Here is a 26,348-nt window from a genome sequence, read left to right as displayed (position 1 = left end):
ATGTTTTTTGCAAATAAAATGAAGATGAAGAGTAATGATTACTGTTTATTTATTGATTGGTCCAAATGTACTTTCCCACCAGACGTTCCACCCACACCGACTCTGACTCCATCCACACTGAAGGTGGAGGAGGGAATCTCAGTGAGTTTGAAGTGCTCTGCTCCAGCTCCCTGTCTGTCTCTTCCTCCAACTCTGACATGGACCTCCAGCCTGGGTCACATTCAGGAGTCACTGCAGGAGAATCAGGACAGAACTAAAGTCAAGACCTCTGTTCTGACCTTCACTGCTTCTCGCCTTCATCACAGACTGGAAATCTCCTGTACTGCAGTCTACAACAAACAAGATGGCAGCTCTCAGTCAGTTAGCACAAATTTGACAGCTGATATTTCATGTGAGTTTGGACTGTGGTGACATTCATCATAATTTTACACATCATAATTTATCTCTTGTCTCATACTTTCAGCTTAGTTTGAATCAGGACTGCAACAGTGAATTAAACAGTCCATTATTACATTAGTAGATAAGGGTGCTCTGATCATGACTTTTGGGGCTGATCACCAATCACTAACTGATGGAAGCAGTGTTGGCCGATGCTGATCATCAATCAAAAGGATGCTTCTTTACTTTATTGTCACGTACAGTTGTCAGTTATTAGAGGCATAATAAAAGCACCATTAAAATGTTGAGGAAATAATTAAATGTATTTTCCTTGACAAAGACATAGGTATATCAATATTTTAACTTAAAAAACACAGAATTAAGAAAAAAGAAATAGGACAAAGAAGTTTGTAACAAAGAATGAGGGAAACATTCTGTGTCTGAGTCTCAGTTGTTTCAGTCTTTGTACCCTGAAGCCACTACTCCACCACCTGGTCACTGCTTGTATCTGGTCACATGTCTGAACAAAGTTTGGTAAAATAATGTAAAGTATCTGTAACTCTAAACAAAGTACTTCTACCTCCAACTGCACTCAGCTGAAATTATTTTACTGCAAACGTGTTGTGTTGTCACACTAAACTGCAGTTCACTGTTTAACACTTCATGTTCCTTTAAATAGAAACTCTCAGCTCTACTGTGTGTTTCACTCTGCTGGAAGCTATTAGCTCTGTTAGCTGCTGGCTCCCTAACACAGCAGGACTCTACTGCTCACTGGCTGCTAACAGCTAACAGCTAACTAGCTCTCTTCCTGCTAATTTCAGTTTGGATTTGCAGTTTTTAATAGTTTTATTAGGTCCTGCCAGCAAACCCTTTGTGACTGATTACACTACAGTATGTGGAACAAATACTGGATGGCAACAATCAGTGGTCGATCAAACCCGAGCATCCTTTGTAATCCATCAGCAGAAACAGACATAATACAGAAACAAGAGTTGTCAACAATTTTAATAAGTGATTAATCAAAAGTATTTTTTTTCAAAGAATAATTTAAAAAAACTGACAAAACTGCAAAATGAGGTTTGAAGGAAACATATTTAACACTGATAGTGTCATTATTCTATAACATTACATTGTGCAACAACATTTACTTCATAATGATGAATTCAAGTCGAAAAAAATCTACAAAACAAAAATGTGAGGACAAAGCAGGAGCTTTACAGTCATTTGGATTATTTTATGAATAAAGCTATCGTGTTGAAATTTTAGCAAAGCAACCCAACAGTAAAATTTCCTCATTACTGTAAAGCAGTTTTCACTTGTTCTTATTCAAAGATTTGTGTCTTGTGTTTCAGGTCCCTTGTGTGGACAGTTTAACATCTTCATGCCGCAGACTATAGAGGTTCTGAGTGGATCCTGTGTGACCATCCCCTGCTTCTTTGATGTAGAGGACAAATATGAATCAAACGTGGATGAAACATGTAGAGCAGTGTGGAAAAATGATCAAGGGACTGTTGTGTTTGACAGCAGTAATCCACAAACTACAGGACATTTGACAGGAAACTTAAAAAACAGAGACTGCACCACAACCCTGAACAACATGAGACCTGAGAACAGCAAAGAATATTACTTAAGACTGCAATGTAATCAGTTCGGATATAATTTTCGTGACCAGAAGTTGCACATTTCAGTCACAGGTAGGTTTTACAGTCCATTTACCAACACTTCAGTCATAAGCTCCTTTCTAGAACTGCTTTGACCTTGTGCTGCATTTTGCAAATAAAATAAAGATGAAGAGTAATGATTACTGTTTATTTATTGATTGGTCCAAATGTACTTTCCCACCAGATGATCCACCCACACCGACTCTGACTCCGTCCACACTGAAGGTGGAGGAGGGAACCTCAGTGAGTTTGAAGTGCTCTGCTCCAGCTCCCTGTCTGTCTCATCCTCCAACTCTGACATGGTCCTCCAGCCTGGGTCACATTCAGGAGTCACTGCAGGAGAATCAGGACAGAACTAAAGTCAAGACCTCTGTTCTGACCTTCACTGCTTCTCACCTTCATCACGGACTGGAAATCTCCTGTACTGCAGTCTACAACAAACAAGATGGCAGCTCTCAGTCAGTTAGCACAAGTTTGACAGCTGATATTTCATGTGAGTTAATTTGTCCTCTGTTGAAATTCATCATAATTATAAACTGATCTTGTCTCTTAGTTTTCATGACTTTGTCTGAATCAGGGATGAAACAATTATTCCAATATTGCTTAAGTTGATCAACAAACAAATAGAATAATCAAATAAAAATAATTGGCAAAAATTTGACAAAGTCATTAATCACTGGTTAGTTTTTTCAGACAAATTGTTAAAAACCACTGTTCCCTGTTTTCAAAATATGAGGTTTTGCTGCCTTTTTGTTTTTTATAACATTGTAAACTGAATGTCTGGGTTTTGGACTGTTGGTCAGACAAGAGGCTATTTGAAAGCACTCTGGTCCTGGCAGTCCTCCGTCACTTACATTATAGGACAATATTCCCCAGAAAATGTAGCAGAGAAGATTATAATGATTTACTGACCACATCTGGTACCACATTTTTAATGCCAACATTATATATAAGCAATCATGTAAATGCATTTCACTGAGCATATACATTCGTATAAGATTCCTAACAGTCCAAAAGGTGGGTGGAAGTTCAGAAACAGCAAGAAAGCTTGTTGCTGTTGTAGTTTATAACTAAATGTTCCAGAAGCTTGAAATTCAGGTTTTAGCAGCACAAGTGAAATAAATGTAAAGGTTTTCTGTAGCCCAGGATAAAGTCCATCTGAGAAAGACATAATTGTGTTCTGTCCCTTTCATTGATCCTTTCTTTTGTTGAGTAATCAAAGTGGAGTGGGTAGGATCCACATCGCAAAAGACAAAATGAGACGATTTTTACCTGTGAAGCATTTTTACAACATGGGGTCAGCAATCCAACTTCAGAAAAAGAAAATGGGGCATAATCTTTATTTATTTAATTGCAAATATGTGATTACATTACACCTATAAATAATACAAATAATGTGTCATTTTTCAGATCCACCAAAAATCACAACAGTGTCAGTCAGTCCCTCTGGTCCAGTACCAGAGAACAGCAGTGTTACTCTGACATGCAGCAGTTCTGCCAACCCGGCAGTAAGGAGCTACACCTGGTACAGAGCTGATGGAGGTCAGGAGGTCATCGGGACCGGAAATGTTTTAAACATTGCAGCTTCTGAAGTCAGTGGTCCATTTTTCTGCAAGACTGAAAACGATCGTGGAGCTGGAAAATCCAACACCAGACAATTTGATGTACAGCGTATGTATCAAATTTCAAATTTATATGTTCTATATACCCTGATAGAGCTCACTGTATACAGTGCACTGATTTACAAATAATGGCACTCTTATATAATGGTGGCTTTCCTAGTTAACCCATTAAGAAGTAGCGCCAACAGCAAATATTAGTTACCATCTTGTAGTTATACAGGTATTTGCAATCCGCAGTCACCAATTAAGTGGTGTCATGGTGACATTACAACTTCAAAAGAAAAACTGTGACATAATCTGCCTTAATGTTCATTACAATATAAAGTTAAACCCATAAATAGGGATGGGGTGATACATGATTTTATTGTGGTGAATTCCTGGATCAGGACAATAGTGAATGAGCACAATAAAGCCCTCAATGTGTTACAATTATTTTTCTTCACTTGCAACGTTTCAACAATTACCTTGTTATATCAGCACATCTGGTCAAACTTGATTAAACATGACTTTAGCTGACTCATGTCTGTCTTCTCTGCATCCATCACAGTTGCTCCACAGATCCTGTCCTCATATGATTGCATTCAAACTGCAGACCAGCTCAACTGTTCCTGTGAGACTGTGGGGAATCCTCCTCCTGCTCTACAGTGGTATTTGGATGGGTTACCTGTCAATCACTCTGACAGGTTTGCAATCAGCAGTGAGCCTCTAAACATCTCAGGTCTGAGGAGCATCATCACTGTGAGTCAACCACAACGGAGGGATCTTTCCACTTTGCTCTGCCACAGCTCCAACTCCCTGGGATCAACTACTCAGAGATTTTTTGTCTACAGCCTCGAGCCTCACGGTTTGTCTTTGTGCTGAATACAAGTTCTGTTGATTAATTGGAAACTATCATGATTTCTTGAATTTCCATTATACTAATTTCTTTACTCAGCTAATGACAACACATATACACACTGTAGTATCTCCTTAATTTTTATTTAAACTCTAGAATAAGAAATACCCTCAGTACTAATTTCTACTGCCATGCTAATAATCGTAAAATGTATCACAGGCTGTGCATACAGGATGACTGAGCCACTGTTGAATAAAAGTAACCCTCAACAGTGATATGATGAGTGTTATGTTATTTCTTATGACAGGTCCTGAACAGTATCTTGGACCGTACAGTGGACTTCTTCTCTTGGCTGTTGCTGGTGTTTCTCTCTGTGTGAACGTCTTGTTCACAATCTACGTGGTGTTCCTTTGGTATGATATTACAATAGATTATATAGATTTTGTTGAAAGCTCTGCTGATTAGGAGAAGGGTGGTCTGTATAACACAAAAATTAAGGAGTATATGTATGTTTCTTTCTCTTTTCTCCTTAAAGGAAAGCGAGAAAGAGTGTGAAGCCAAAAGAAGAGGACAGAACCTACATGTCATTGGAGCGTAGAGACATATCTCCAGAGTATGATGTCATTGGCCAAACTCCAAATTGACCATGTCAGCTTCCTCAGATGATGAGCCTGATAATTATCAGATAACATAACTAAATGTTTTATTGTGTTTTTTCATACTTTGTTACTTTGCTCTCTCCTGAAATGCTTCAAATTCACACTTACTTATGTGTTATGACCCTGAGTCATTATTGTGTTTATTTGTTGCTGATCTCTCTCCCCCTCAGTGTGGGTGTGCGCATCATCAGTCTCTCCCTGAGTGCGTGTGTGCATGTGTGTGTGTTTTTGATTGAGAGCAGGTTAGAGCTGCCGATTGGCTGCCTCAGCCTGACTGCTGACACGGGATTGGACAGAGGGAGGAGAGGAGCCCTTTTTAAACCGCTTGCTGGCTGCAATCTTCTTCTCCCAACATGATTCAGTGCTTAGTGTGAATAGTGTTTTGTTTGTGATGTAAACTCGTTGTAAGTAAAATTAGCTGCAGTAACATCTGGTACTTTGGGAAATTTGTAAATAGACAGAGAGTGGTAGAGAGGGAGAAGCCTTTTTATTTGATAAGCCTTTTTTCTCCTGTTTATCCTCATTTAGGAGTTAGGTAAGAATTTGTCTTTTTGTTTATAATTATGTTTTGTGACAGGAAGATAGGGAAACGGATTGTTTTGTTTGTTGTGTTGGACTTGTTCTCCCTCCGAAGCAAAAATAAAATGCTACTTTGAATGTAACTCCTGTGACACTGGCTTTCTTGGGAGAGAAAAGAATGGGGAGACACACAACCTGTTATGTCCTGGGTTTCCCTAGACCAGGGGCGTAACATATGAGTGTTTATGAATATTTTTTTTTCTGTGGAGAAACATTCACAAAACATTACAAGTATAAAATGTTATTAGAATAAATACTTAGTCTATGAAAACTCATTAAAATTGTGTCAAGTTTGTTTTAAACTTCATTGTAGTGTGATTTATTACTCTATGTTAATGTTTGAGGTAGTGAGGTTTTCACTTTTGTTGGTCTTGGAGCTCTGCTGGTCTGGAGTAGTAGGTTTGATTTAGAACTGAAAACACAGTTTGAATGAGGAGACAGACGTCTTTCTCGTGATTTTCTTCATAGGAAATGAAATATTGTGAAGGGAAATGAAGAGGACAGGATTCATGTGACATGTGATTGAAGAAACAAGTCTCAGAAACAAAGTGTAATTACAAAATGACTGTCAACATCAACTGAGTGCTTTGTTGATTATTTGACTACACAAAATATTTCTTGTTATTTCATCACTTTCCTACGATGTGCTTCGTCTCGCAGTACTAGAGACTGTCCTCCCAAGAACAATGACAGCACTCGTTTTGGTAGTTTTTTAAAGCATGACCACAATCATTTAACATGTTTAACCAAGTGGTTGTTGTAATCATGAAAATAAAGGTCTTTGAATCTTCACATCATCATTTCAACACAAAACAGGATCTTTTCCTGAACCCTACCAAGCCATTTTCATGTCACTCAATGGCTAAGTTGCACTGTGGGTAATGTAGGCACCAGGTTTGGAAAATCAGTCCACTGTTCTAGTATTGCACTCCTATAACACTGCTGAACTCATTATGGACTGTTTAAAAACAAATTATCAAAACCAATACAGCAGAACTGACAATATCTTGACACATTCTACTGCCTTTTCAAAACGTGCTGCCTACATTACCCACAATGCAATTTAGCCACTGTGTGACATCACTTAAGGCAATTTATCAGTTTACATGCAGCTTCCTCTGGAGCCACAAAAGACTTTATACTATTTTTTTCACATACAGCAGTACAGTACAGTACAGTAGTACTCCCCAAGACCTGTAAACCCACATGTATAAAATTGTTGGAGTTACCCTTTAACAGTTATGTCTTAGTTATTCACTTTGCATAAATAATGTCTGTGATGAAGCACCAGCTCCCTCACTATTTGCTTAACCCCTTTTTTTTTGTTCAGAAAGGTGGACATACACTCACACAGTTTTCTCTGTTTTCTTTATTTAAATTATGGTTCCAACATCATTGATAAATACAAAGAATTGTACTTGACCCTTTTTTCCTTTACATCTGCCACATTCGCCCACACATTCACACATTTATGCACTGATGGCGGAAGCTGAAGCAGCCATTCACACATTTGCTGACACGCCAATGAAACACCCATCAAGAGCAATTTAGTGGTAAGTGTCTTGCTCAAGGACACTTCAATATGCAGCCAGTCGAACTACAAACCCCCCAAATTTGTGGACAAGCCGCTCTATATCCAGAGCCACAGCCACCTTAACTTTACATATCTGTGGCATTTCTTGTGTCGATGTTGAATCATTTAAATATTTAGAGGGAATTTCAATTGGTTTATGATTCGACTGTTCATTATCATAGAAACTTGATTGAGTACGTCATCACATTCTCAATCCAGAGTAACTGGTCAGTCTGTAGATTTTAAATAGCAACACTGCAGGTAAATTGGTGGGCTTTCAGTATTAAATATAACAATGTTATTGTTTTTATAGTAACTGTGTAAATCACTCTGACAATAAAGGCTAATTACACATAATTCCCCTCATCAGGTCAGTGCTACAAACTCTTTTAGCTAAATATTTGAATCAAAAGGATATTTGTGATCAGTAAAGTGAAAACTAGGAAAAAACATTTTGAAAAAAAAAAACATTTCTGATTAAAAAAAAAAAGTTCGTTGTCACACGCATGCGCACTTCTGTGACTTCCTCATTTTCAAGTCAACTCTTGAGGGATGTTTGAAAAAGCAGCACAACTCTGAAGGAGCTCCACTTCTCTGTTCATCGTTCATCGTGTACTGTGAGATCTGAAGAAAAGGTAAGTCACCGTAACTTCTATATGACACATCAACTCATGAACATTCATGCTAATAATAAAACTCAATTCTAGAAGCTTGAATATTGAATCACGTGACTTCAGATCAATGAACAATTTCTAAAGTGGAAAGAAAAAAAACACTGAAACTTTGTGAAAACTTTGTGAAAGGTGGAAAAATTTATATTAAACACTAAAATGTTTAAGTTGTATTTTTGATTGTATTTTTGGACATTGTCACTTTTGAGTGTATCTTTTGACTTACACAAATTATAGCTCTGTAAATACATAGAAAATACATAAATTAAATATGCAATATGTTTATTACTTTTGCCTGCAACATACAGTATAGCTCCCTGTGTTCCTGTTCAATGTCAAAGTGTCTGTCAATAATTTGTTTTTCAAATTCCTCACAGTGAGTAGAGACACTGAAACAGTCGGTTACTCTTTGTTAAATATTTACATCGCACAACTTAATAAAAGTCTGGCAAATGTGTACGATTTTTCTTTTAAATTAGTAAATGATTCATTTAAAAGCAGTAATATGTCCCTATTTTCCCCTACGAATGATAATAAGTGCACTCAGTGCCTAGAATAATGGTAGTTTGGATTATTTCGGTCATTTTCCAACTCATAAATAGACATTTATTTAACTTAATGCTTTCTAGCTTCAGAAAAACAAATTAAACAAAAACAAATAAACAAAACAGGACCTGAAACGTTTAGGCTGAAGCCTTAGTTTATCACACCTACCCTTTTAACATTAATTATATTTTGTCATCTGCCTTTAAATGATACAAAAAATGATCTTGGGAGTCAGTTGACTGTCAGTGTCTCAGAATCCTCTACAGTCGTCTTGGAGCCTTTTCTACATTGACATTGATCAAAATAGGAATTTTGGGTCACAAAACATTTCTCAATCTGCAACATCTGCTAATATTGTATTCAATAGTGGCCTACAAATACAACTCTAAAAATGTGAGTTAACGAAAGATGAAATGTACTAAAGATGTGAATTGTTCCATGTGTATTCTCCAGAGTTTCTGCCTCTCCTGACACACAGAGATGGCTGCAGCTCTGACTGTCCTTCTCATTGGCTGTCTGCTGCAAAGTGAGTTGAAGTTCATTCACATTTGGATCGATGATTATAAAAACTATAAATATGTCACGTTAATCAGGCATTCACCCCAGAGTACATGATCTGTGAAATAAGAAAGTGTTCTGCTGCATTTCTTTGAGAAATATTTATTTTTATCTAAACATTAAGAAAAAAAATTGTAAAAAGAAAGAATATTTATTTTGGATTATTTCATGATTACAGGTACAGTGCTGAGATTTTAGCAAAGCAACCAAATGGTAAAATGTCCTTCTATTACTGTAAAGCAGTATTCACTTGAACATATTCAAAGATTTGTGTCTTGTTTCAGGTGCTCTGTGTGGACGGTTCGAGGTCATTATACCACAGACTATAGGGGTTCTGAGTGGATCCTGTGTGACCATCCCCTGCTCCTTTGATGTAGAGGACATATATTACTCACGCCTTGATGAAACATGTAGAGCACTGTGGAAATATAATGAAGGGACTGTTGTGTTTGACAGCAGTAATCCACAATCAAGTGCAATACAAGGAGAACTGAAAGGAGACTTAAAAAGAAAAGACTGCACCACAACCCTGAACAACATGAGACCTGAGCACAGCAACACATATTTCTTGAGAGTGGAATGTAAAAATTTAGGACATAATTTTCTTGACCAGAAGTTGCACATTTCAGTCACAGGTAGGTTTTACAGTCCATTTACCAACACTTCAGTCATAAGCTCCTTTCTAGAACTGCTTTGACCTTGTGTTGCATTTACTGTATTTTGCAAATAAAATAAAGATGAAGAGTAATGATTACTGTTTATTTACTGATTGGTCCAAATGTACTTTCCCACCAGATGTTCCACCCACACCAACTCTGACTCCGTCCACACTGAAGGTGGAGGAGGGAACCCCAGTGAGTTTGAAGTGCTCTGCTCCAGCTCCCTGTCTGTCTCATCCTCCAACTCTGACATGGTCCTCCAGCCTGGGTCACATTCAGGAGTCACTGCAGGAGAATCAGGACAGAACTAAAGTCAAGACCTCTGTTCTGACCTTCACTGCTTCTCGCCTTCATCATGGAGAGGAAATCTCCTGTACTGCAGTCTACAACAAACAACATGGCAGCCCTGCGTCATCTGTTAGTGCCAGTTTAACAGCCGACATTTCATGTGAGTTAATTTGTCTTCTGGTGAAATTCATCATCATTTTACACATTATAATTGATCTCTTGTTACTTAGTTGTTGTTTTTTTTACTTAGGGATCAATCAGGGATGAAACAGATATGAAACAAATAAAGGAATTCTGATTCTGATTCTGATTAATTAAACAGTCCATTAATACATTAGTCGATAAGGGTGCTCCGATCACCTTTGGGGCTGATCACCAATCACTAATTGATGGAAGTAGAATTGGCCGATTATCAATCAAAAGGATGCTTCTTTACTTTCTTGTCACCTCTAGTTGTCAGTTATTAGTGACATAATAAAAGCACCATCAAAATGTTGAGGAAATTATATTTATTTTTGTTTGTCAAAGAAATAGATATATAAATATTTAAAGTCTCAGTTGTTTCAGTCTTTGTACCCTAAAGCCACTAGTCCACCACCTGGTCACTGCTTGTATCTGGTTACATGTCTGAATGTAACCTTCTACCTCCAACTGTACTCAACTGATATGTTGTTACTGTAAACGTGTTGTGTTTCCACACTAAACTGCAGTTCACTGTTTAACACTTCATGTTCCTTTAAATAGAAACTCTCAGCTCTACTGTGTGTTTCCCAGTCCCATGTAGCTAGTAAATATTGACTGACAAATAATTAGGGTGTTATAGTACAATGGGATGGGGCCTGAGTTCGTCCGAAGACGGCACTATGTACCTGTGATAACTGTGATAGTGTTGTAAAATAACTTGGCGGTGCCTCCAATAACTTTTACGAAGTAAACACAAAATTTGGTACTTCCCCTTTAAATTAAAAGTTCACTGTAACCTGTTTTATCACTTATTTATCCAGAAAGTATTACCTTTGCAATTACAACACAGGATTTAGTTGAAACAACAAGACTTATTTATTACAAAGTTACAAACTGGTCATTTGGAAATTAGTTAACTGGTTCACTGTTGACCTTTAAGTCTGCACTGATAACAGTACTCAAAACTCTCATACCATACCCTTGGAGGTTTGACCCACAAATGACTCCTGATGAACCCAAAGAGAAAAGGTAAAATCAAAATGACCGGGAACACTCAAGTGTCCGCAGCCCACACTCACACACACACGTTCACACAGGGCTATTAAATGTAAGTAAAGGAAAACGTGGCAGGCAGTCGAGGCTGTGAACGTGGAGGCCAGAAACAAATGGCCACTTCACTGGGTTTACCCAGCATAAACAAAAAGTTAGGAGTGTTGTTACCTTACTTTTACAGTTTACAGCTATCCTGCTTGGACGCCGATAAAGCCACTTCTGCTGTCCCTAACCTTGCTGCAGCACGTAGGTGACGCTAAGCACCTCCTCCCTGAACAAGGTGAGGACAGGATTGGCTAAGGACTACAGACATACCAACAGAGATGAGAGAATAAAAGATGCTTCACAGCCCCACAAACACATGTGGCCTTCTGGTATTTGTGCAGACAAACAACTATGAATGATTGTTAGAACTACTAACACTCTTTTTCTTCTCTGACTTTTAACTGTATATAGAATGAATGTTTTAACATGTTACAATCCGACACATTGTTAACATATTTACACTTTATGAACTGTTATTTCTTCTTAATTTTAATGTCTGCATATAAATGAATGAAATTAAGGGCCACAGGGCTACAACTCCGCTGGAAGCTATTAGCTCTGTTAGCTGCTGGCTCCCTTAGCCAAACACAGCAGGACTCTACTGCTCACTGGCTGCTAACAGCTAACAGCTAACTAGCTCTCTTCCTGCTGATTTCAATTTGGATTTGCAGTTCCCTCTTGGTTCAATATGTTTTTAATAGTTTTATTAGGTCCTGCCAGCAAGCCCTTTGTGACTGATTACACTACAGTATGTGGAACAAATACTGGATGGCAACAATCAGTGGTCGATCAAACCCGAGCATCCTTTGTAATCCATCAGCAGAAACAGACACAATACAGAAAAAAGAGCTGTCAACAATTTTAATAAGTGATTAATCAAAAGTAATTGTTTTCAAAGAATAACTTAAAAAACTGTATAATGAATATGAGGTTTGAAGGAAACGTGAACACTGATAGTGTCATTATTCTATAACATTACATTGTGCAACAACATTTACTTCATAATGAGAAGTTCAAGTAAAAAAAATCTACAAAACAAAAATGTGAGGACAAAGCTTCTTTACAGTCATTTGGGTTATTTTATGAATAAAGCTATCGTGTTGAGATTTTAGCAAAGCAACAGCAACAGTAAAATGTCCTCATTACTGTAAAGCAGTTTTCACTTGTTCTTATTCAAAGATTTGTGTCTTGTGTTTCAGGTCCCTGGTGTGGACAGTATAACACCTTCATGCCGCAGACTATAGAGGTTCTGAGTGGATCCTGTGTGACCATCCCCTGCTTCTTTGATGTAGAGGACAAATATAAATTAAACGTGGATGAAACATGTAGAGCACTGTGGAAAAATGATCAAGGGACTGTTGTGTTTGACAGCAGTAATCCACAAACTACAGGACATTTGACAGGAAACTTAAAAAACAGAGACTGCACCACATCCCTGAACAACATGAGACCTGAGAACAGCAATAAGTACTTTTTCAGACTTGATTGCAATGGCCTGAAATATGATTTTAAACAAAGAAAGTTGGGCATTTCAGTCAAAGGTAGGTTTTAAAGTCCATGTTCTTATACTTCAGTCAATTGCTCCCTTGTAGAACTGCTTTGACCTTGTTTTGCTTTTACTGTATTTTGTAAATAGTATAAAGATGAAGAGTAATGATTACTGTTTATTTACGGATTGGTCCAAATGTACTTTCCCACCAGATGTTCCACCCACACCGACTCTGACTCCGTCCACACTGAAGGTGGAGGAGGGAACCTCAGTGAGTTTGAAGTGCTCTGCTCCAGCTCCCTGTCTGTCTCATCCTCCAGCTCTGACATGGTCCTCCAGCCTGGGTCACATTCAGGAGTCACTGCAGGAGAATCAGGACAGAACTAAAGTCAAGACCTCTGTTCTGACCTTCACTGCTTCTCATCTTCACCACAGACTGGAAATCTCCTGTACTGCAGTCTACAACAAACAAGATGGCAGCTCTCAGTCTGTTAGCACAAGTTTGACAGCTGATATTTCATGTGAGTTAACTTGTCTTCTGGTGAAATTCATCATAATTTTACACATTATAATTGATCTCTTGTCTCTTAGCTTCTTTAACTTAGTTTGAATCAGGACTGAAACAGTTAATTAAACAGTCCATTATTACATTAGTTGATAAGGGCGCTCTGATCATGACTTTTGCGGCTGATCACCAATCACTAATTGATGGAAGCAGTATTGGCAGATGCTGATCATCAATCAAAAGGAAGCTTCTTTACTTTATTGTCACATATAGTTGTAAGTTAAAATGGCAGCCCTGAGTCATCAGTGAGCACAAGTTTGACAGCTGATATTTCACGTGAGTTAATTTGTCCTCTGCTGAAATTCATCATAATTATAAACTGATCTCTTGTCCCTTAGTTTTCATGACTTAGTCTGAATCAGGGATGAAACAATTATTCCAATATTGCTTAAGTTGATCAACAGTAAAATAATTCCCAACAATTTTGATAAGTCATTAATCACTGGCAAGTTTTTTCAGACAAATTGTTAAAAATCACTGTTCCCTGTTTTCAAAATATGAGGTTTTGCTGCCTTTTTGTCTTTTATAACAGTGTAAACTGAATGTCTGGGTTTTGGACTGTTGGTCAGACAAGAGGCTATTTGAAAGCACTCCGGTCCTGGCAGTCCTCCGTCACTTACATTATAGGACAATATTCCCCAGAAAATGTAGCGGAGAAAATTTACCTTAAAATATTTACTGACCACATCTGGTAGATGTAAGCTTAGTATTTAAACTATTTTACCCAATATTTTTAATGCCAACATTATATACAAGCAATCATGTTAATGTACCGGTATTTTAATGAGCAAATACATTTGTATAGGATTCCTAACAGTCTAAGAGGTGGGTGGAAGTTTAGAAACAGCAAGAAAGCTTGTTGGCAGGATAAACTAAGGCTATTTGTGAAAGACATAATTGTGTTCTGTCCCTTTCATTGATCCTTTCTTTTGTTGAGTAATCAAAGTGGAGTGGGTAGGATCCACATCGCAAAAGACAAAATGAGACGATTTTTATCTGGGAAGCATTTTTACAACATGGGGTCAGCAATCAGACTTCAGGAAAAGAACATGGGGCATAATCTTTATTTATTTAATTTCAAATATGTGATTACATTACACCTATAAATAATACAAATAATGTGTCATTTTTCAGATCCACCAAAAATCACAACAGTTTCAGTCAGTCCCTCTGGTCCAGTACCAGAGAACAGCAGTGTTACTCTGACATGCAGCAGTTCTGCCAACCCGGCAGTAAGGAGCTACACCTGGTACAGAGCTGATGGAGGTCAGGAGGTCATCGGGACCGGAAATGTTTTAAACATTGCAGCTTCTGAAGTCATCGGTCCATTTTTCTGCAAGACTGAAAACGATCATGGAGCTGGACGGTCCAACACCACCCAAATAGATGTACAGTGTATGTATCAAATTTCAAATGTATATGTTCTATATACCCTGATAGGTCTCACTGTATACAGTGCACTGATTTACAAATAATGGCACTCTTATATAATGGTGGCTTTCCTAGTTAACCCATTAATATCTAGTGACAGAAAGCAAATATTAGTTACCATCTTGTACTTATAGCAGTCACCAGTTACACAGCGGTGTCATGGTGACATTACAACTTCAAAAGAAAAACTGTGACATAATCTGCCTTAATTTTCATTACAATATAAAGTTAAACCCATAAATAGGGATGGGGTGATACATGATTTCATTGCAAATCTTGATGACACTTGATCACATGCATGTGTGAAAACTTTATGGATTCCAAACTAAAGATGTGTGTCCTAATTGAGATGCAATAAAAAGTGTTGTTTCTAAAACAAATGTAAGGGAAAGTTATTCCAGTATGTATTTGTGCCAGTTTAAGAGCTTTAAGCATACAGGTATATTATCAGATAATCTAGTTATGTACAATGATTTTGGCCAGGATAAACTTTCATATTGACCTGTGCTCACTTACAATAATTTTCTTTTTTCCTAATTTAATAATTTCTTTTTCAGATTCACCCAAACACACCACACTGTCAGTCAGTCCCTCTGGTCCAGTACCAGAAGACAGCATTGTGACTCTGACATGCAGTAGTGTTGCCAACCCGGCAGTGAAAACCTACAGCTGGTACAGACCTGACGGAGGCCAAGAGACTTTAATTGGGACTGGACGTGTTTTAAACATCACAGCTTCTAAAGTCAGTGGTCCTTTTTTCTGCAAGGCTGAAAATCTTCTAGGAGCTGGACGATCCAACATCGGTGAAATAGATGTTCAGTGTATGTATCAAATTTTATATCTGTATATTTTCCATACACCCTGATAGGTCTAACTGTATGCAGAACACTGATTCACAAATTATAATATTTTGTCCTTGATTGGTTTATTTAGATATTAAAGTCACAATATTTAGGTTTTAAATGCCGGTCGAAACCCATGATGTAATCAAAAAAGAGAGATTTTTTGCACTCCACCCCACTAGATTATTGAGTGAAATTAGACTCAAAACTGGTGCACATAACACAAGCACACAGGACACTATCAGCAAGTGGAAAACCATCCTCATGAGGGAGCCTTTCTACTCTGCAAACACAAATGTGGTCCTGTGAGCACAGGGCTGTGAAGATCGTAAGCTTGACCCATGCTTTAAACTACTCAACACTCATGCTGTCATCAAGTTGACTTTTGAGATGCAGGGAGGGTTGAGTGCTTGTCATAGCCTCGTGTTAGTGGGACCATATTTTTGCATGCGTAGCAGAAATGCTAACTCATAATAGAGACATTTCCACACATCTAAAACATGTAGTTATGCAACATCAAAATGACACCTGCAGCATCGTCATTATTAGGAAACAGGCATTTGAACATGCCAGACACAGAATGTTATTATAAATAAACCTTACATGAATACTGATAGCAGCACTATTTGTCTAGGAGCTTATTTTGTACTGACCAATCAGTATCTACCAATTTAGAACCAGTCCTTGATATGCATCCCTGGCAAAAAATGTATTCAATATACAGGGAGCACGGATATTAGAACTTACAAATGACAATGTAACACATATCATTCATATTTTGTTTCATTACTTATTCTTCAGATTCACCCCAAAACACCACACTATCAGTCAGTCCCTCTGGTCCAGTAACAGAAGACACTGGTGTGACTCTGACATGCAGTAGTGCTGCCAACCCAGCAGTAGAGAAGTACACCTGGTACAGAGCTGGTGGAGGCCAAGAGACTGTCATGGGGACTGGACATGTTTTAAACATTAAAGCTTCGAGAGACAGTGGTCCTTTTTTCTGCGAGGCAGAAAATGCTATTGGAGCTGGACGATCCAACATCAGTCTAATAGATGTTCAATGTAAGTATCACAAGTGGTCTGTGGTGTTTGATGTGAACTGCCACCTGGATCTTTCTCCCTTTGTCCACCGACTCCTGGTCAAACACTTTTAACTAATTCCCTGTCGATGCTTTGATCAGTTTCTAACTGATAGACTTCATTAATGACATTGCCACATCTTTACACAAATCAATATATAACAAAACTTGAGAAATGCATAGATAAATAAATACATGCAGTGGGGTCTAAAAGTCCACATTGCAAACATAAACCTGTAAATAATCAGAAAGTTTGAGGATTCAGAAAGTAAGTGAAACAGTCAGAAGTAAAATGGTTGTTCTAAACACAGAGGGGTGTTTTCAGCATCAATCATGGCTAGACTCAACATGTCTAAAGGGGCAGAAACACTTTACAGAAACTCAATCAGTTGTATCCAAAGCACGATCAGGGAGACCCAAAGTGACAACACATCAGAAGATCAATACACCCAGCTTAGTTCCCTTACTCAAATTGTTAAGCTGATATTATTGTTTGTAATGGAAAAAAAACAGTACTGCATAAAAAAAAATGCAAATTAGAAGTATCTTGACTAGTGATCTCATACTTTTGAACACCACTGTAAACATGTTACTAGTTGGCCCACTGGTAAATCTAACATAACCCTTGGCTAATATGGCTGCAAACAATTTATTTATTTACAAATGTATATATTTATACAGATCATTGAATGAGCACAATAAAGCCCCCAATGTGTTTCAATTAATTTTCTTCACTTGCAACGTTTCAACAATTACCTTATTATATCAGTACATCTGGTCAAACTTGATTAAACATGACTTTAGCTGACTCATGTCTGTCTTCTCTGCATTCATCACAGTTGCTCCACAGATCCTGTCCTCATATGATTGCAGTCAAACTACAGACCAGCTCAACTGTTCCTGTGAGACTGTGGGGAATCCTTCTCCTGCTCTACAGTGGTATTTGGATGGGTTACCTGTCAATCACTCTGACAGGTTTGCAATCAGCAGTGAGCCTCTAAACATCTCAGGTCTGAGGAGCATCATCACTGTGAGTCAACCACAACGGAGGGATCTTTCCACTTTGCTCTGCCACAGCTCCAACTCCCTGGGATCAACTACTCAGAGATTTTTTGTCTACAGCCTCGAGCCTCATGGTTTGTCTTTATGCTGAATACAAGTTCTGTTGATTAATTGGAAACTATCAGGATATCTTGAATTTCCATTATACTCATTTCTTTACTCAGCTAATGACTACACATATACTGTTTTAAGTGTATTGATTGTGTATGTTTTTGGTTATCTGAAAGTTTCTTTAAATTCTGCTTTTATTTACATAAATTCTAGTCATTCATTTATTTATTTAGCTAATGACTAAGTGCACACTGTAGTATTTCCTTAGTTTTAGTTTGAAATACTGAATAGGAAATGTCCCAAAAAATTATTTCTGCTGCCAAACTAAGGCTTCATTTGGACAGAATCTGGCATTGCCGTAATCAGCCACATGTGCCAAGCTATGGCTGGTTTGTGTGACGTAATAGACTCAACTTTCAACTTTTTCCCCGCAGTTTCCCCCATTTTTGTTTTTTTTAATATGGCACCCCCTGCGGTCCGCACCACCACAGCCTAAACACACTACCCTTATTCAAATGAATGGTAGGACCTATGATTTTACACCACAAAGATTCTGTCTAAATGGGTCGCAATATCCATAAACATGGACAGTAATAACTGTAACTAGTCTTCAACCAGGGCGATTTTCAAATAAAATATTAACCATTTAATTTAGTTTTTTCATTGTTATACTGTTGCATGTTGTCTAAACAGTTAATATTTAAAGTAAGGTGTTAAGGGCCACAGGGTTTGACAGATGCATTAGCAACTAGTACTAGTGTTACTCGTCTTTACTGACTGCCACCCATTTCTCATTTTTTTTGAGGATGAATTCAAGCAGGTATGTGATTGGGAAACATAATGAGCTAGTAGCTATTAGAGGGTCAGATACTGACACAAAATACAGCCACTATGAATGAGCTGGGAACAAAAAGACAAAGAGAGAGAGAATGTGAGCACCCTACTAGAAAAGACAGGTTGTTTTTTTTTATGTGGCATTTCAAATGTGTGTGTGTGTGTATGTCTATGTGTTTACAATCTGTGTGTGCTTTTGGGGAGAACAAAAACTGGGAAAAGGCTGATTTGTAGGTCAATGGTTAAGGTTAGGGTTAGGTCAATGATGGGGTAAGGGTTAGGCAAGTAGTGGTTAGGGTTTCCAGAGAATGAATGTAACTCTATGTAATTTCCTCAAAAGTGTCAACATGTGATATGTGTGTGTGTTTGTATTTTATGTAAATATCTGTTGACTGTTTGAGGTGTTAACACACCCCGCTTCCTGCAAACATTTCTTGCGTGCATGTTTAGCACGTCACTTTAAAAATGACTAAGACAAAATTTCATTAGAAATACCATTGACTAACGTGAATTAACTTAACTACATAATAAAACAATAAAACTGGCATATATAAGTAATTAGTAATAAAAGACCTTTTTGTGTGTTTGATTTGACCTGAAGTAACAACTCATCAAGCTGAATTCTTTATATATTACTATGTTCAAACTTTTACCAGAAGAATTGTCTGAGTTACTTCTTTATCCTTAATCTTCCATTGTCCCCTGTATGTTTCAGACCGCGTGACGCTGCCAGTGTTCATCACCATAGTTGTGGTACTAGTACTACTAATATGTGGTCTGCTGTTATTCATCAGGTAGGGTAACACCTTGAGACAAAAAATTTTACTTGGACACCTTCGTTTTTTTTTTGTTTTTTTTTCTCTGTGAGTGCAAATACTGACACCATGCCAGGGATGCAAATACACGTATGGTGACTTTAAATACATTCAGATCTTTTAGAGACAGGCATTGTACTGTCAGGAGATTATATCTTTATCTTATCCATACTTTTATCAGCCTGGTTGCTTAAGAATACTCAGACAGGTTGTTTTTTTTCAATACAAAAGACGGGTTTTTTGAATTCTAGTTTTTAAAAGAATAAATTCAGAGCGGGATTAGAGCTGATTCATACTGTAAAGATAACTAAACATTATTTCTAGAGCAGCAACAGTAAAGTTTACATGAATATACACTTAATAATAACTCACAGGAAACATATTACATAACAAACAATATTATATAAATAAACATTAATTTTACAACATGAAGTCAATAATGCACAGAATATAAAAGCTAATATTCATGTCAGTCAACATGTTTCATCAACCCACATCCATCATTTTTTATATAATTTCAACATCATGATTAGGTGGATTTCCTTGTTTACTTTCTCTATGATCAATAGTTTCATCCTGTTGAATAATAAATCTGTAGTATGAAAAACACAGATGAATCAAACATACTCTTGTAGGTTAAATCCTCTTCTGTATTTTTCAGGGCTCAGAGGACTCACCAGATCGTTCATAAGAGCACAGTTGCTATGAGCCAAGCTCTCACAAGTGGAGAAGCAAATGAGGTACGAGTTTTCTCCTTTAGGTAATCAGACCAGATTAGCAGATTACCTGCAACACTAACTTTCTCTTTAATTGTAGGTACCCAATGCAGAAGAAGACGCCACTTATATCAACGCCAAAGAGGCGAGACAGGCAGATGTCACCGACCCTGCAGCTATCTCTGAGCCAAACAGCACCAACTTGCCCAGCGCTGGGCCAAACAATGCAGAGGGAGCCGCTGAAAGCTCAGAGAAGAAGAAGGAGGAGGGCAGTGATGTGATTTACTCTACTGTGAATTGGAAAACCAAGAGCAAGAAGAAGAAGGAAGAAGACGTTGTGGACATGGGTCAGCCTGGTAGCTCCTATCTTGAGGAAGAGAGGTGCGCAGTGGGAGCAATGAGCAGACATTTTGTCAGTGATGCACTTGAGATGGGAAACCTATACGATGAATTGGAGCCTAGACAGGTGAATAAGGCAGCGGAATGTGAATATGCCCAAGTTAAATTTAAAAGGAAGAGTGTTATGCGCAAATAGATCACAGGTCACTAATTTGCTGTGACCAATTATTTTTCCAGAATGTCTTGCTCGCTTTTTTTTTGTTATTGCTTTGAAACGTAAATTTAGGCCTGGACTACACGTATATGGATATTTTTTTAAGCGGATATTTTCGTCCTCGTTTTAAAAAAAAAACTCTGTCCACACCACAGAAATATCTCTGTCCATACGAAGAGGCAAAACTGAAAACGATCGCCTCTGAAGCCTGCAATGCCATGCCCGGCCGATAGGTGGCGATTAGCAAAATGTAAAATACCACAGAAGAAGAACGTTATGAGCATGCGCAGTCAAACGGTCCAGAAGAAGCAGTTAAACGGCGGCAGTTAGGGTAAGAAGTTATGGCGAAGAGAACATCGCTACACGGATCCACTCAATCGGATATTTTATATTTCTCCACTTTTTTATCCGTTTAACATCGCTAAACGGATCCCCTCAATCGGATATTTTTTTATTTCTCCACTTTTTTATCCGTTTAAAAATATCTCCGTTTATGTGGGTGAAATCGCCGTGTTCGTGTGGTTGAGAGGCCCAATTGGACAGAAAAATGTGCGTTTAGGAATATATCGTATTCGTGTAGTCCAGGCATTAGATTGAACAGAATCATGTTCCTTTGGTTTTTTAGTTTATTGTTTTTTTTTAATTTTGACAGTTTTTTGGGTCACTAAATATTTGTGTGCATAATGTATTATATCTTCACATTATAATAGTGTTTAGCATGTGTTCATTAAGAGATACCCTTTTGTTTTACATTAATTGTGCCATGTTTTGTTTATGTTAAGAGACAACAATATAGATTATGTTTTTTGAGGGTTTTGTTTTGTTTTTTTTCAAATGTAACTTTCTACATTCTTCTTTATATCTAGAATTGCATGTATTTATTCTTTCAAGCCATTAGCTGAATGTTCCCATCAATCTCCAGTTGTATATTTTATGTGGATTTTGCATCTTTTAATGCATCTTACTCTTGTCACAGTGGTTTAAATATGTAGTGTATTGGGATGAATGCAACTGTTTTTGTACATCACAGTGGAAAACTACTGAAAAAGGCATTGGGCCTGTCCTAAATTGAACTATGTTTCTTAGTTATGAAACTGTGCTTGTTTGTACTATACAAGGACTTGTTTTGTGTATGTACATAGTATGCCTATAAGCTACAGCAGACGACCCTATTATCATGAAGTGTGTTAGACAATGGAAAGAGAAACAAACTCATATAGTCTGTCTATGTCTCAGGTATAAGGAAGTGGTAACCGCATCCTAAAACCTCATTAATGCTAATTTGGGAGTTCTTCATTACAGAATTGCCTCCACAGTAGTGTACAACACACTGTTGAGTGTTTAGTGTACCAGATTTTAGAAACAGGCAAGAAAGTCTCTCCTTTAGTCTCTCTCATCGTTGAGGCTGACTGCTTTAAATGACCTCAGCAAGTTTCCTGTTTGAGACTGAATAGAACAGAGGGGGTGCAGAGGGGATTAGGTGATGGTTAAGTGGTGGACCTGAGCACAGTAGCAAATCAGTGGACCATCACAGACACATTCATGCAGCAGCTCGTCAGGCACGGTAAGCCCTCTTGTCCATATCTCTCAAAGAAAAATTTGAATTGAGACTATTATTCAAATTCCCACAACTACTTTTACAGTACAGTACAGTACTTTCTGATGAAATGTTACAGATTAATGGTGGTGCCAGGTATTAACTGAAAATCAGCCTTTTATGTACTTTGATAAACCTGGAAGTGCTTGAGGCCTTTAAGTGTGTCAGATATATGACATCGGCTCACTGTTTCCTGCGCCATGGTACAGAATTTATACAAGACAAAATCATCATAATCTAACTGTAGTTACATTGTTACGGCTGTTTCAGAAATTAAGATTTCAAAGGGGACTCACTGAACGGTGTACAGCGACTACTTTCTTCATGGGGACTGCTCATCTGCTTAAACTGCTAAGCTTGTTTACGGGTAATATTGACCTTCATCTGTTTGTATCTCTGGTTCCGTTGCTGAGTATCATTTTAAACATAAAAAAGATAACAGAGTAATAAGCGTCATCTTAAAAGGATAATACCAAACTTCTGGGAGCTGGTGAGAGTTTGGCCTAGAATGTGAAAAAGTAACAAAAAAAAAGAAAAAAAAAAGGTTTTATTACTCACATACAAATAAAAGAATATAACAACTTCTGATGCTCTTCTATCGAAACCTTGCAGTACATTGTATAACTATGGTAACGTACATTGTGTGATAATACAGTAATCAATAAAGAGTTTTTGAAAGTATTTGCAGCTTTTTCTGATTTTATAGGAAGTGTTTTGATAATTTTATTCACTGCATAAAAGAAAAGGGTGATGTATGGTTGTTATGTTGTAATACATACTTGAAGAAAGCTTTAGCATTCACTTTAGTATGTTACAGCAATTTTCTTTGTCTTTGTTATTTTTTTCATGTCACTTTGGTATAGCAAAGGGCTCTAAATGCTGCAGCAAGTTCAGCTTTTTGTGGTTAATCTGCTCTCACAGTCATATATTTCTGTGCTCAGACTTTCTAGTTGTGTGTCATGTATTTTATTTCCTCATTCATCTCCAAAAATATCATTACGAAAGAGAACAACCACAACTAACATTTGTTTTCTTCTATACTACCTCTCTCATACTTTTCTCCTCCTCCTCTTACCATACAAAGGCATCTCAGTGCTCCAGCAGGTGACAGGCTGGGACATCACTGTACCCAAAACAATTACCGCAGTGGAGGGGAGCTGTGTTGTGGTGCCATGTCAGACACAACCTCATTCTCGGGTAAACTGGTACCAGTACCATGCTGCAAAGTATCCTGTAGTGTATGACAGACTTCACCCCCATATGGTGGAACGCCAGTTCAAAGGACGCACCTCAGTACTGGGTAAAGCTCCAGAGGGTAGCTGCACCCTGAAGATTAATGATGTGAAAACAGCAGACAACAACATTCAAGTTTATGCTTGGATCAACCCAGACTCTAAATCAACTCAGAAATTCCATCAAAAAACTGTAACTATCTCTGTTGTTGGTAAGTAATTGTAAACATACATTTAATTTAGGAAAGCCAAGCCAGTGTGAAAAATTGTTGTTTACAGGTTCACATTCATTCTACGGCCTGTTGGGAGTATTTAAGTAATACAATAAGTAATAAAATAAAACTTAGGCAACTAATTCTGCAGAACCCTTATCAATGTATTACAGCATCCAGGAAACACCAATGCACCAAAGCCACACGTAGCTGCTGTCACTGTTTCTCTATATTTGAAGTTTTACTTCCACATTATGAAATTGTTGACCTCAAACACTGCACATTTGAGTTGTTGATCTTAAACACTGCACATTTGCTCTGCACCATAGCAAAACTGTGATTAATGTAATGCAAAGAAGGAACCTTACTACGCTTTGATCAAATTTACAATGATCATTTCTGTAATATATTATATCTCGTTAACACAACTGTTGATCTTGAAATAAAAAAAAATGCTATTTTCTAATTTCACCATGTTTTTACTTCCAGAGAGAAAATATCCCATTATCTCTATCCAGAAACAAATAATGGATGGGGACATTTTCCAGGCCAACTGCAGCATAAGCCACTCCTGCCCTTCCTCACCTCCATCCCTTCATTGGAGTAAAAGTCAATTTCTGAAGAACTCCACCATAATGGCTTTCAGTGAGGAAATGCAAGGGCAATGGTTGTACACAGAGACCCTGCAGGGACTAGCAACATATGAAATGCATAACAGCATAATGACGTGTTCTGCACAGTTCAGTAGCTTCACCACAAAAAGTCAACAAAAAAAACTCGACATGTTATGTAAGTGAAACAGTTTGCCTGCTTGAATACAGTACAGAGGTGCATTTACTTGCCAAGCATGTTACCAAGAAACTGTCTTTCTATTCTAATTGTATGTTACAATTTCCTACATCCACAGATAAACCTGTGACTGTGACCCTGACGCTGGCAAAGGAAGCGGTAACGGAGGGTAGCAGCGTCACCATGGAGTGTGCTGCGAACTGCAACCCACAACCACACACATACTCGTGGCTCAAAAGAGAGATGGGTCAGATCACCAAAATAGATTCAACTCTGAGAAGACAGCCCTTCATCAACATCACACGAGATACTTTTATCTTGTGCATCGCTTACAACGATATAGGAGAGGGGCAGTCCGACTGGTTGGATCTGGATGTTCAATGTAAATGAATTTCACATTTTATTTCCTCTACTGTACCAGAAGTTACTGATATAATATTCATTCATCCAGGAATACAGTGCTTCACATTCACACAAAGGAGATGCTGTGCTGGCTACTGAACAGAACCACTAAAAAAATTTAAAGCAGCAGCCTGCTTTTGGATCAGTCATTACAAACTTACTAACTACTACAACTAACTATTTTAAATTCTTATGGACATTCCCACATTTTGAAGTTTGGGGATATGTGCATTAAATGATGAATACATTATCTAGAATATTTTCCTTTGAAAAATATTGATATATCTCAATATACTGCACGTATATTTGCACAATATATGCATATTTCTTCTATGCCAGCTTGTCCCAACTCTTGCTCCACGTATTTAACATGATTGGGAGTGAAACTTCACTCTTCACCTTGGAAACAGTTATTGACTAATTAATCTCAACACAAAGAACATTAACTAGCTGCGTTGGAGCTTTTGATCATGTCATACAAGCTAGTTCCCTGCTGATGCAGTTGCCTAGCTGTCGTGCAAAACTCCAAAAATCTGCTAAGGAAAATCTTTGGATAAAGCTTCAGAGCTAAGGCTGATAATAATTTGGCCTCATGGCTTGACTGTTTAGTCAACTAATTACTGTTTCAAAGATTAAGAATGTGCTTTAGTGAACTGCTAAGCCAATGTCAGGGAGAAGCCCTTAAAAGACTAAAATAAAAAATACACATGAATTTCTACATTTCAATGACAATAGTGCAGCTGCATCTGCTGAAGAAGACTGTATGATTCAATAAAGTGCTGCAGAGATGACATACTTTTGTAGGCCAACCCAGAAGTCAGCATTGTCCTGGTTCCTTCCACAAAAATCGCATGGGATTTTTGAAGTAAGATCTTTTATGACTGCTGAAATCAAGCTTGGTGGCCAACACAAGTTTATGACCGTTACAGGTTTTGTTCAGCAGGATAATCTTCACAGTGATTCTTGAAGCGTAAATCAAATCGCTAGAAGTAAAAAGCTAATGTTAGGCTATAAACAGACTACACTGCAGCTGCATGACTTAAGCGCCAGTACCACTAAACGTCTTACTACACAATTACTATACACGTTTTCTATAAATTGGTCAATCTAGAAGTTGTAAATTTAGATTAGGAATAGTTTCTAATTAAAGTCCACCTGTAGAGACGAACAAGTGAGAAGATGAGTCTCTGTGTTCGAAATGATGATGTTTAATGTACCATTTCTGTAGTCTCATTTAGCCACTTTAGTTTTTTAAAAAGCGCTTTATAATTAAATTGTGTATTTTTTGTGGTAAAACAAAACGTTTTAACATCTTACCAAGTCTATGGTAACCACATACCTTATTACAGGCATTTAACCAAAAACC

General features: G+C 37.7%; 3 protein-coding genes across 3 annotated transcripts in view; all 3 read left to right on the top strand.

Moving 5' to 3' along the window:
• LOC141011496 (uncharacterized) overlaps window positions 1–21,839 on the top strand; it is a 35,172-nt gene extending 13,333 nt beyond the window's left edge. The window contains exons 9-16 of the mRNA XM_073484657.1: window positions 13,012–13,320; window positions 14,499–14,759; window positions 15,353–15,616; window positions 16,439–16,702; window positions 17,559–17,855; window positions 19,382–19,460; window positions 20,143–20,221; window positions 20,298–21,839. Coding sequence (XP_073340758.1) covers window positions 13,012–13,320; window positions 14,499–14,759; window positions 15,353–15,616; window positions 16,439–16,702; window positions 17,559–17,855; window positions 19,382–19,460; window positions 20,143–20,221; window positions 20,298–20,732 — 1,988 coding nt within the window. The 3' untranslated portion in view covers window positions 20,733–21,839. The remainder of the gene's footprint in view (window positions 1–13,011; window positions 13,321–14,498; window positions 14,760–15,352; window positions 15,617–16,438; window positions 16,703–17,558; window positions 17,856–19,381; window positions 19,461–20,142; window positions 20,222–20,297) is intronic.
• Window positions 66–5,094, top strand: LOC141011970 (myelin-associated glycoprotein-like). Its single transcript, XM_073485334.1, has 7 exons — window positions 66–145; window positions 210–391; window positions 1,731–2,072; window positions 2,224–2,532; window positions 3,450–3,710; window positions 4,209–4,399; window positions 5,032–5,094. Exons 1-7 carry the CDS (start codon window positions 66–68, stop codon window positions 5,092–5,094), a joined length of 1,428 nt encoding a protein of 475 aa, XP_073341435.1.
• LOC141011675 (sialic acid-binding Ig-like lectin 12) lies at window positions 9,005–12,862 on the top strand. The gene is made up of 4 exons (XM_073484907.1): window positions 9,005–9,050; window positions 9,367–9,717; window positions 9,878–10,189; window positions 12,510–12,862. Exons 1-4 carry the CDS (start codon window positions 9,005–9,007, stop codon window positions 12,860–12,862), a joined length of 1,062 nt encoding a protein of 353 aa, XP_073341008.1.
• Window positions 21,840–26,348: the final 4,509 nt, after the last annotated feature.

The sequence above is a fragment of the Pagrus major genome, chromosome 17, assembly GCF_040436345.1.
Source record: "Pagrus major chromosome 17, Pma_NU_1.0".
Classification (NCBI taxonomy): Eukaryota; Metazoa; Chordata; class Actinopteri; order Spariformes; family Sparidae; genus Pagrus; species Pagrus major.
This window is presented reverse-complemented; position numbering and strand designations above follow the sequence as displayed.